This window comes from Podarcis liolepis (genome assembly GCF_965112155.1).
Source record: "Podarcis liolepis genome assembly, chromosome: 3".
Taxonomy (NCBI): domain Eukaryota; kingdom Metazoa; phylum Chordata; class Lepidosauria; order Squamata; family Lacertidae; genus Podarcis; species Podarcis liolepis.
The window spans coordinates 112,888,205-112,900,539 of NC_139557.1; the positions used below are offsets into that span (position 1 = coordinate 112,888,205).

Genomic DNA, 12,335 nt, shown 5'->3' on the forward strand with positions numbered 1-12,335 from the left:
ACATAAAGTAACTGCAATCCTATGCACGTTACTCAGAGGTCTCAATGAGGATTACTCTCTAGCAATCGGGCTTAAAAACCTGCAGCCAACGAGTTGCGGAGTGCAATTCCACGCGCGTTTACCGGAGAGGAAGCGCCCCTGCAATCAGCGGGGATTCACTGCCGAGTAAACGCGAGTAGATTCGGAAATCGAACCCCGCACTTTCACCTGCAAAGCGGATGAAAGCGAGCAGCAAAAGTGAAAGCGATCCCTCCTTTCTTTCTTTCTGGCTGGCGGAAGACGTTCCCCTCTCCTTGGCCCAAGCGGAAAGGCGGCGCCTCCTCCCCCGCAGCGCGTCGCTCGATCAGCTGACGGCCCCCATCTCCAAAAGGCCCGAAGCGAGGGCGAAGGATCAACCATGGCCGGGCAGCCGCAAGCCGAGGGGGCACTTCGGAAGGCGCTAGAGGATCACCTGCACAGCCTGGGCATCCAAGCACTGGCCGTGGAGCACCCAGAGGTGAGGGGAGTGCGCGGATCGCGGGCGCCCGTGGAGGGGGAAGAGGCAGGGAAGAGCAGTTGCCACGTGGCTTGCTCCGATTAGCAGCCCCCTGGTGCTTATGCGCCCTGGCCAAAGCGGGTGTTTGGAGGAGAGGCGTGGAGAAAATCGGTATAAAGTTTTTCTCCCTGTTTCATAGGACGAGTGGGCACCCAACCAAGCTGAACGTTGGACGATCCAGGGCAGATGAAATAACAACTTCACGCAACGCAGAGTTTTAACTATGCAGAACTCACTCCCGCAGGGCCAGCAACCTGGATAGATTTAAGAAATCGGAGAAATCCAGGGAGGCGGCGGCTAACAATGGCTGCTGACCAGGATACCTATGCTCTGCTTCCAAGATCAGAGGCAGAAACCAAGGGCGGGGAGAGTGCTGTTGTTTCCCACATTTGGTTGGCCACTGAGAGCAGGATTCTGGACCAGGTGGGTCTAGGCCAGATCCAGTAGGTTATGACTACAGTCTGATGCGGATGTCCTGCTCCGACCATTTTTCTTACAATACTCTCCAATATCGAGTTTACAGCTCCAAAGCAATAAAACCATTGTAGACACATTAGGATAGCAACAGTCTTATAATGACAAACAATAAAAGAAACATTTCTAAGTCGTCACGGCCTTGGGAAAGAAAATGGCACTCTGGACACGCTCAGAGGGGTTTAATTTCTAATGTGACAGCTGCTGCTATTATTATTGTTGTTGATGTTGTTGTTGTTTTATTCCTTTGACAAGAACAAGCTAGGAATTCAGTAGGGTAAACATGATTTTGTGTTTTGTTGGCAGGGGAGAAATAATGCAATTAATTATGTTACACTTACTGATGCAATCCTACGCATGTTCTACCCCAAAGTAAACTGCACTGAGTTCAATAGGGTTTACTCCCAGCCAAGTGTTTAGTGTTTAATATTAGTTAAGATCGTAACAGCCTGCAGGATCAGGCCTATGGCCTATCTAACCTGGCAATCCTGTTCTCACAAGGACCAACCAGGTTGAAGACAGGAGTGTGATAGGAAGTATTTTACTTATGTGACAATTGCATTATAACACCTTTGCCATCACATGAGAAAAAAAGCAAGCAACCCCATAATCTGAGATAAAGAGTTAATAAAACAAGGCAATTTTTGTGCATTATCAAACGTGGGTCCAAGAAACGAGGAATCCTACTAGCCACTTGAGAACATTGACCACACTGCAACTACAGTGTTAGTTAGAACTAGTTGCAGCTTCCAACATGAAACTGATATAAGTAAGGGGAAATTGGGTCGATTGCTCTGGAGCTCTTCACACCCTCCCTCCCCATCACTTGGATAAACCTGGGTGTGACTAGTTGCTGGACAGTGACCCACATGGAACGCATCCTGATATAGTCCCTTCTCCTTGCTGAAAATGACCTCAAGCTCAGGCTCAGAAGGCATATTTCTGTATTTAAACTACAGTGGTACCTCAGGTTAAGAACTTAATTTGTTCTGGAGGTCCGTTCTTAACCTGAAACTGTTCTTAACCTGAGATACCACTTTAGCTAATGGGGCCTCCCACTGCCGCACGATTTCTGTTCTCATCCTGAAGCAAAGTTCTTAACCTGAGGTACTATTTCTGGGTTAGCGGAGTCTGTAACCTGAAGCGTCTGTAACCAGAGGTACCACTGTAGTCAGTCTTGTTCCTGTATAGGAAGCCTGTGGAAACATTCCGCTTGGGAGTTCTCCCGTATGCACTATGTTGGAATGAGCAAGATTTTTGCAGTCATTGCATTGGGGTTTGCGCATGAGTCATTCTGTGAATTGTGGCTTATGTGTAATTTGAAAAGCTCAGCCAGTGGATTGTGCAAGGAATAGCCAAACTATTTCAATGATCTCTTTTAGGTGTTCACAGTTGAAGAAATGATGCCTTACGTCCAGCATCTGAAAGGAGCACACAGCAAAAACCTTTTCCTTAAAGATAAGAAGAAAAAAGGGTTCTGGCTGGTGACGGTCCTGCACGACAGGCAAATCAATTTAAATGACTTGGCAAAGAAACTAGGCGTCGGGAGCGGGAATCTTCGTTTTGCTGACGAAGCGGCCATGCTTGATAAGCTGAAAGTTGGCCAGGGGTGTGCAACGCCCCTAGCTCTTTTCTGTGACCAGGGAGATGTGAAGTTTGTGTTGGATTCTGGCTTTCTGGAAGGAGGCCACGACATGTTGTATTTTCACCCAATGACAAATGCAGCAACTATGGGACTACATCCAGATGACTTTCTAAGATTCCTGAAGTCCACAGGACATGAGCCTACAATTGTACATTTTGATGAAAGTGACAAGTAGCTTTACACCACCATTTTATATGTAAAATCATGTCATGAAAATTTAAAGATGCTAGCTATCCGTTAATTTTATTTGTATAGTTTTTTCAAAATTTTAGTAGTTTATCTTTAGTTGGGAAGTTACTACCGGTTTCATGATGTATTTGGTAATGATAATCCACACCACACTTTTAAAGCGCACTTATATAGTCATGGCTATCCCCCCCACAAAGAATCTTGTGAACTGTAGTGTACCCTTCTCAAAGCTATAATTGTCAGCACCCTTTGTTGTTGTTTAGTCGTTTAGTCGTGTCCGACTCTTCGTGACCCCATGGACCAGAGCACGCCAGGCACTCCTGTCTTCCACTGCCTCCCACAGTATGGTCAAACTCATGTTAATAGCTTCGAGAACACTGTCCACCCATCTCATCCTCTGTCATCCCCTTCTCCTTGTGCCCTCAATCTTTCCCAACATCAGGGTCTTTTCCAGGGAGTCTTCTCTTCTCATGAGGCGGCCAAAGTATTGGGGCCTCAGCTTCACGATCTGTCCTTCCAGTGAGCACTCAGGGCTGATTTCCTTAAGAATGGATACGTTTGATCTTCTTGCAGTCCATGGGACTCTCAAGAGTTTCCTCCAGCACCATAATTCAAAAGCATCAATTCTTCGGCGATCAGCCTTCTTTATGGTCCAGCTCTCACTTCCAGCACCCTTAACAAGCCTTAAACACAGATCCCAGGATTCTTGGGAGGCAGAGTTTGGGCAGGTAAGCCATGGCTGTTAAAGTGGCAAAGGAGTGCTTCAAGTTTGTGGTGTGGATGTGACCATTGTTATTTCCAGCCACATCAGTCTATGTGAGTGGCTGTGATTCGGTGGTAAGACCACACATTTGAAATATAGAATGTCTCTGATTCAGTACCTAAAATATCCACCCTTTGTGGCAACCAATACAATTTACGCAATTCCAAATACAACCACATTTACTTAATCGTTTGCCGCTCAGGTACGATGGGTGGTGGCTATAAGCAACAAACATGATTTTATTACCATTTTCCAGATACAGAGTCCTTTAGTTCCAACTCTATGCTCAGGAAGGACCAAATAAAAGCATCTTTGAAAAAGGCAAATAAAGAGAGAGGGAAAGTTGAGTTATTTGGCTTGGAATTTTAATAACATAATTAAGTCGTGTACAATGGCAAACATTACAAAACTCCTTAATAGGTATAAGAAAGGAAAACTACAGCTTTAAATAACAGCTTCTGTAAAACAGTGTTTAAACAGTTTGTGTCGCACCCAGGTGCTCCCTCCTTTTAAGGCAGTTCCATTCTTAACAAATGCTTGAGCTACACACACACACACACTCACACATACACACAACAGTTCACACCATTGCTGGAGCTGCTCAGTCTCTCAGAACACAAAACATTTTAAGAAACAATGCATTCTGGAAAAGGCGATTGTAGCCTTGGCAACTGCAGCAGCAGAGCGGAAATTAAAACATTTCATTGTATTACAACACATTTCCAGCTTCCACTTTCCAGCTGCTGGATATCGATTTGTGCAGTGAAAAAGCCCTTGCATTTAGTTTTAAAGGTGCTGGGATTTAAACAGATGGCGAAGTGACACATTAATTTCTGACACTGTCACAGACTTTATGAAGTTTTTTAAAAAGTTAATTATTTTTAGAAACGGGGTAGACGGCAATGAAAATTGAGATTAAGTGGGAGGACCATTTCAGTTTCCCCCCCGATTCATAAGTGGTGGAATCTAGAGAGATCAGGGAGCCAGGTTATACTCCTCAATGTGCTCTGGGAAGGGAAGCTAAAAATATACAGGGCTTTGGTTCTGCATAAAATCCAGGCACTGTTTTCTGTTAAGCTGTTAGCAGAAAACCATCTGGCTTTATACAAAACAAATTACTAGGCTTGTTGAGAAAGAGCTAGAGAAGCAAAATGTTTGCAGCTCGTGAGCCTCTTCCTCTGCAAAATATCAATGAATTAAGTTTTGTTAAGGGAAGATTGTATTTCGGTCTTAAAACTTTGAATTATGCTATTAAAAACAAAAACAACCACCAACAAAACCTTACACATAGTGCTAACTCCAGCCTATTGCCAAAAACAGGTAAATCATAAAAGGCATGATCTTGCGTTCACTTTGCCTGTGCAAGTGTTGTGAAAATAAAGCAACGCTCTTGCGCAACTCCCTTTGACTTCAAGGGAGGCCTGCATGCACAAGAGAAGTTCCAGGTAGATGAGAGTCAGTCTCTAGCTGATATAATTGCCTGTAGAAAGGTAGAGTGCATGTGAAACAAATCATTAAGCCAAAGCACACAGGAATATGAAACAAGTGCAAAGCTCAAAAAGGTGCAAATCTTAAGAAAATAGGTATGGTCAATCAGCGGGTTGGTAAATGCATGAAAAACACACGATTGTTCCCGAAAGCTTGAGAGTCTAAACAAAGCAACAGAAGCTTAGGATCAGTTCATTAAAAAAAGCTGATCTACAAAGCTAGCTAATCACCATCTCCATGTACACCCACATTTAGAAACATCAATGTTCCCAGATATTAAAATCATCCTTTTAAAAGATTCCGTATCTTCAGAGGGGAAGAGACTGGTGACACAAGACAGGGTGGCACAACCCGCTACTGAACAAAATTACTGATGTGTTTTATGTGATTTTCATATGCCTAGTATCCACCCTCTTCTGTTTTCCTCTTCAAGGGGAGTTTACCGTTCACTCATTTTATTTTAATTTTATTCTGACAAAATCATAGTCAAGGATGCATGGTAATATCTGAAAGGCCATGGACTCAGAAATTACCAATTATGGCCACAATCCTACCATCCCATGCAGAGGGTAGGAAGTACATACAACTTTTAGGCTGAAGAGACTCTCCATACACACTAGCCGTATGCTGTCTGTAATTTATCATTATTTATTACAAGTATTTATAATATGCATCCCCCTCCAGGGTTGAAAGATGCACAGCCTGAACCAAAATGAAACCGCAAGATTAAAACCGCACAGAACAAAATAAAAAGCGTGGAGATTAGATGCCCTGCTTGGGTGTGTGTGTGTGTGTGTGTGTGTGTGTGTGTGTGTGTGTGTGTCTTCATCCAGTTACATGCTTGCTGTTCAGGAACACACCTGACACAGCCATGGGGGGAATTCTGAATGTTTGCTGCTCTCAGGGCAGGACTGGAATGATGAGCTGGCTCTGCCTATCTGGCCCCTGCTGTGTTTCATTTGCACCTTGCTGTTTCATTTGCCAGTGGGGGAGAATGAACCTATTCTTACATTACTAATAACATTAGTAATCATTTGCAAGAAGCCTGATGGCTGTAATAAACGTTTGCAAGGCTGTACAAAATGCTTTCTTTAAAAAAAAAGTTTGATATTAACATAGGGAGCGCTGGTCCCAGCCCAACAGGAGTTTACTAGGTCGGTCTTCACAAACATAGCACCCTCCAGATGTTTTGGATTAAAACGCTCTATTGAATCATAGAATTGTAGAGCTGGAAGGGACCACGAGGGTCATCTAGTCCAACCCCCGCAAAGCAGGAAACTTTTGCCCAACATGGGGCTTGAACCCACAACCCTGAGATGAAGCAGACCCAGCCAGCAGCCATGTTGGCTGGGACTGATAGGAGTTGTAGACCAAAACATCTGGTGGGCCCCAGATTAGCAAGGGATGGGCTTTTAGATATAGTACAACTCCTTGCAAATAGTTTGGCTGAGATGAAAATAAAGCGTGGTGAGGTTTAAGGATGCCCATGTGCATAAATATTAGCAAGGTTGAATGAACCCAATGAGGTTAAATGGTTAAAATGCGATATATTGTCATGGAAATATTAATACATTTAGTGACTCGTAAGAAAATAAACCTTTGAAATTTAATATAAACCAGGATAATTTCATGTACATTTCCCAGGATTAACCAAATCTATTTTCCTGTGCTCTTTGCAAGAGTTTTAAGACAAATGCATACAACAAATATTTTCAAAGTACCAACAGCATTAATAAATCTTAATTCATATACAATTATAAGGAACAAAAAGGTGGAAATATTAGTAAGAGCCTTAATAAAAGGAATGGCTTCAAAATGCTTATCAGAACCTTGTTTACCTTCGTCTTCCCCCATAAAGCTTCCTCCTAAACCATAATAGGCTAACAAAATCACAAATTAAAAAACACAACTAAAAATACAAAATATTTAACTTAAAGACAGTTTTGTTCCAAAATTTGTATTTGTTGAAAACAGAGATTGTTTTATTGGACATAGAAAGTTCCAGGAATATTAATTCCATTGTTTCCCTGCCCCCACCCCACCCCACCCCAATTGTATTGTTTTGCAAAATAACTTGTTGCCTTGAAAACTCATGGAACAAATAAAATCATGTCGAGTGTGGATTAAAGTGTTTAGCTAAGTTTTCAGGTACCTAAACAATTTTTTCTTGCTATTTGCACCAGAATAACCAGCAGTCTCATTTTACAAAGAGCAACATCATGCAAATTAAGCAAACCAATAAAATAAGCTTGAGGGGTTCATTTTTGTACCTGTATTTACAACAAATTCCACAATATACTACAGCCTTCTCCCCTTTCAGATTTACAGAACTAAATATTGCTAATTATTAGCAGAAGCAGTAAGCAGTTGATGACTGGGGTTCATAAAGGAATGAAGAAGAAAAAAAGCAATTGAGTTCCTGGAGCAAATCTTGAGGCCATACAACTCTTGGTTGTTAGAGAGGTTAAAGCTGTCCTTTATTCAGTAGATCTTAACAGTGCAATGTGCAATAAATTCCTTCTTTAAAAAAATTCAGCAGGAGACACCAGCACAGCTCCTTGATTCAAGGAAAGAAGATGCATATTTCTTGATTGTTCTATTCATGTAGGCCTGTAAAAACCTTCAACTATTTTTAAAAACACAACATGATTCCTATAGCCGGATGCCTTGTTACTTCAGTAATAAAGGCTTCACACTGAGATACTGAAGGACACTTTTCTCTCTGTGTTCAAGTGAAAAGTAGAAAGAGAAGTAAACGTAAGAAAAGCTTAAAAAGATACAGAAGAGATATAAAAAAGTAAAGTGACTACAAGAACTAGGAGGACACAACAGAAATGGTTTAAGCAATGATAAAGAAGAAGGGAGACAGAATGCCAAGAGTAAAATACTATATAATGGCATCTGGGCACCACTGTTGTAACTGCAAACCTATGCATGATTACCCAGAAACAAGTCCCATTATTTTCAATAGGACTTACTCCCATGTAAATGTGTATAGGATTGCAGCCTTTCAATTCCTTTAGCTATGCTCTTACAGTACATGCATACTATACAGGGCTGTGCATATGCTGGAAGTCTCCGTGATTGACAGAGAAGAAAGCACAAGTGGTGCTACTTGGGGTAGAACTCATGTTTCATAAGAATTCATGGTTGTTTTTTAAAGATAGGGTTTCAAGTCCTTAGGACTGCAAAGATATGCTTGAAAACAAGTTTTTCAGGAGCTGGAGGGGTGGGGGCTGAACAACATTCCCAATGTACACAAAGGGCCAGGGATACTTCTGTGCCCTCAACATAACTGAAATAAATCATGCAAAATAGTAAAAACGACAGTTAAATAAAATCAGAAGCACTGCGCTTAATTTATTTAATTCGCAGAATCCAGAACCACAAAACCTAAACTGTTTCTGGGTGTAATTTTTTTTTTAAAAATCTGTTTCTATAGAGTCTGCATGGCTCTGATCATATATCACATTCTAAAATGGGTATTACTGTAGCCTCAAAATGTATATGCTTGAGAAAATGACCAACTTATATGCAGTATAATACAGCTGGCTCTTTAGAGGCAGTTAACATAAAGGTTACACTGGCACAGGAGTCCCCAAATGAACAACGCAATGTCATTTTTTTGGATAGTGGCTTGCTACTATACACTGTGATTTATTATTGGAGACATATATGAGAAAAGCAAGGTGGATTTAGAAGACTGGACACTCCTTGCCTGGGTAGATAAGTAAGTGTCACATGCTGGCTTAGCTTGAATAGAGTAAGCAAGAGCCATTTAATGCAAGCGGTACTGACAACTGTTAATGCAAATTGCACTTGTTTTCATTTATAAATGTTAGTTTTTTACTCCTCTGTAAATGAAAGCAATCTCATTTACATGTTGGGCAGAAAACTCACCACTTGGCCCACATCTCATGTAGTGGGGGTAATAGAATTAGGAGCTTTGTTGCTCCCTAGACCTGCTTTTTGAATTTCTGTTTTCTGGTTTAGCTTCCACATCTGCAGAAGAAAAGCATTTTGTGTTACTTGTTCAGCAGGGGAGGAAATCACCTGATGTTGCAACATATACTGTTAGGTACTACTGACCAAAAGTTCACAAAAATGGAGAGGAACAAGAAGGGAAGGTAGGAACACAACTGGAGGCTGTACAGCTGTATTCTGTCTTATAGACTGCAATAACAAGAACATTTATGGAACTGTGCAGCAAAACATGTGCATTTGATTTATGCATCCTACCAATAAAGTCTGCAAAGCAGCAAATTATCCTTGCATGCAATAAAATGGAACATGCAAAATCAAATTATCTGAAATTAGCTAGTTGCTTAGAAAAGTAAGTCTTCAAGCAAGCAAGCTTTTCCTTGCAAGCAAAACAACTGTCCCAATTCACAGAACAATTAATCAAGCGTCTCATGCTTCTCTTGGGATGCTGGACCTGTATTTAATTCTCTGACTTAGGGTCAATTCATGCAATTTTTTAAAAAAGTGCACTGAAAGGCCCGTGTACAGAATCAACTATATAATTCCTTTGTCACTCATTCAATTCCAAACACACCTACTAGGAAGTAAGTTCCATCAAACAAAGTAGGTCCACTTATAAAAGGAGAATGATGTCACAGTTAAGTTAGGTGAGAAAGCACAATGCCAGTATCTGCTTCCTGGCCTACAAGATCAGACTTGACCATCAGTAACACTATGGACAGAACAGTGTCGTATTGTCTGTGTGGGTTTTGGGACTTAAGACATCAGGTTGTGTTGCCAAAATAGCCTGTCCTCACAATGTTACTCAGAGCTGGGACGAGTGATTTTGACACACCTGCCTGGTGGAGTACTACCAAGGGAACCTTGCCAAGGCAGAGGTTTTGCCCAACACTAAAGGGTTGGGGATGACCTACTGCTACCCCAAAAAATCAGAAAAGTTGCCCTCTGCACTATAAGCATCTGCTTGGAAGCTGTGAAAGCACCCATAGAGGCATATAAACAAAACCACATCAAATGCAAAATTGAAGACAGAAAGAACAGCACTGAAGAAAAGAGCTGAATATAGAATTAAAGAAAAAACAGAAGGCAGGTTTAGTTCATACTTTCCTCAGGGGGGAAAAGCAAAACAAATTCTCACAAATACCAGTGCTGGAACAGTCAGGAAGGTACTGAGCGGAGAGGGACCAAGCCCCTTGAATTCTACACCGTCAGGGCAATGGGCTGGTTTCTGACCAAAACATTTATCGGCTAGCCCTAACTGGTAGTGAATTTGCACTTACTGGCACAGACCCTATATGTGGGACTGCACAGAGAGCATAAAAGAAGCAGCAAGAAGTTATCAGCCAGCATTACAGGACATTTTGTCAGTTGTGACAAGATTTTTTAGAAAAGTTATATCTGTGAAGGACTTTTTCCCCTGACTCTTCCTCAAACATCACTGAATTCTTCATGTATCACAAATGTAAATAATTAAGACAAAATGGAATTAAAGTAGCTTGCATAAAATACAATACAGTTTAAAGGTGTAATTTAGTTATTTGCTCCTCTTGTCTTTTTAAGATGGGGACAAAAAAAAGCACAAGTCTTTTGGTCCCTGGGGGTGGCCAGATAGCTGAGAACTAAGTGAGTTCTTCCTGTAGCATTCTGATTTTGCTGCTCCTGGGAGTAAAGTAGCAATCTTCAGTCTCTAAATAGGATGCCAATCAAAATTAGGAAAGGCATTTTTCATTTTCCCAGAAACTTATTTTTCCTAATGCAAGTTTTAAACACATCTCACTTATTATAATAACTTCTACTTTCCTAAAAACAAACAGATGGATATTGAAGATCCAAAGAACCATAAAACTAAGTTTTTTGCGTGCAAAGGGGCTTCGTGCTTATTTTCATGAACAACGGTCCACCACACCACATGGCAAATCACTACTGAAGGTGAGGGAACTCTCAGAGATGGATTGTGTGATGTGGCATGGGGGGTGTTCCTGCTGTTCAAAGAAGAAGAAATTCCAAATAGTTGTGCCCAAGCTTAAAGCATGCTGAAAGTAGCCTATGCTTTTACCTGAAGGACCTGTGGATTCTTATTCACTGAACGATTTTGGAATTTAACCCACAATAACTCTTGGCTTTCAAACAAGCTCATGTTCCATTAGGGTTTATTGCAACTATGAAAATTGGTTTAGATGCACCATGTTCTGGTCACAAGACTCTCAAGTAGTTCTGTAGTCCAAAATGTATTTAAGCTTGTATTTCTTGAATAGTTAATCAATATAGGAAGCTGTCTTGCACAAAGCAAGATCCATCTAGCTCATTGTTGCCTGTATTGATTAGCAGCAGCTCTCCAGGATTTCACATGGGAGTTGTTCCCCACCCTACTTGGAGAGCCCAGAAGCTCCCTCACCCACAGGCTGTATTGCTTACTATTTTAGAACATGAAGCATCTTGGGGAAGGGCAAAAAAGAAGGAAAAATAAAATAAAATCAGGGTTCTTTAAATCCAACTTTTTCTATGGCATGGAATTCTACTTTCTCAAAGAAAGTTGTCAACCCAAGACCTTGGACATGTCTAAAGCAGTATTTTGGACCATCAAGCCAATTAAAAAAAACATTTTGTGCATCATTTTCTAATTAACTATCACATCCCTGAACGAAAATAAGAATACCGTAATACCAGTTTATTTTTTATTTTAATACACTGTAAAAATCCATTAAAAGCTATATAATAAAGATTCAGATAAAGCTCTATCGACAAGACAACACCATGACCATGTAAATACATCAAGCATGGGACGGGAAAAGCACATAAAAGGGAAAGATGAAGAGGGTCAACTTTTCCAACGAAACTACATTTAGTTATGTATCATTAAACAGGAAAGGCCCACTGTTTAGGCTTCCAAACCTTGATGTTTTATCAGCATGAATGGTACACATTCAGTGTGCAAACTATAGTCACTATTTCGAGAATGGCTCATTTATTAAGTAGAATTTGTATACGTCCAAAGTAAAAAGCTAGAGGTCAGAGGGGCCTCCTGCATTTTTTCACCAGCAAAACAGGAAAAGGACACTGATACAAAAAGGCCCCAATCCAGCTAAAGCTTGTCAAAGCTAAGATGTAATTCCAAACACACCTACTAGGAAGTAAGTCAAAAGTGGGGCTTACTTCCAAGTAAACATGAATATAATTGATCGGTAAGCCACTAGGCAATGAGACTTGAGTCAGTTACAACCGAGTTGGTTCCATTAATTTTACATCAGTCACAACCAGCT

At 41.0% G+C, this 12,335-nt stretch overlaps 2 protein-coding genes across 3 annotated transcripts in view; one reads left to right on the forward strand and one right to left on the reverse strand.

Annotated features, from left to right (window-relative positions):
* LOC310702782 (prolyl-tRNA synthetase associated domain-containing protein 1-like) lies at positions 1 to 3,953 on the forward strand. Its single transcript, XM_083494910.1, has 2 exons — positions 1 to 496; positions 2,392 to 3,953. Exons 1-2 carry the CDS (start codon positions 398 to 400, stop codon positions 2,827 to 2,829), a joined length of 537 nt encoding a protein of 178 aa, XP_083351036.1. The 5' UTR covers positions 1 to 397; the 3' UTR covers positions 2,830 to 3,953.
* A 1-nt stretch (position 3,954) lies between these two features.
* The window catches only part of CCDC88A (coiled-coil domain containing 88A), an 82,495-nt gene continuing 74,114 nt past the window's right edge, over positions 3,955 to 12,335 (reverse strand). For both annotated transcript variants that reach the window (XM_083493997.1, XM_083493998.1), the window contains 2 exons: positions 8,995 to 9,096; positions 3,955 to 7,816 (listed from right to left, as the gene is read on the reverse strand). In XM_083493997.1, the coding sequence (XP_083350123.1) occupies positions 9,032 to 9,096 (65 nt within the window). In that variant the 3' untranslated portion in view covers positions 3,955 to 7,816; positions 8,995 to 9,031. The remainder of the gene's footprint in view (positions 7,817 to 8,994; positions 9,097 to 12,335) is intronic.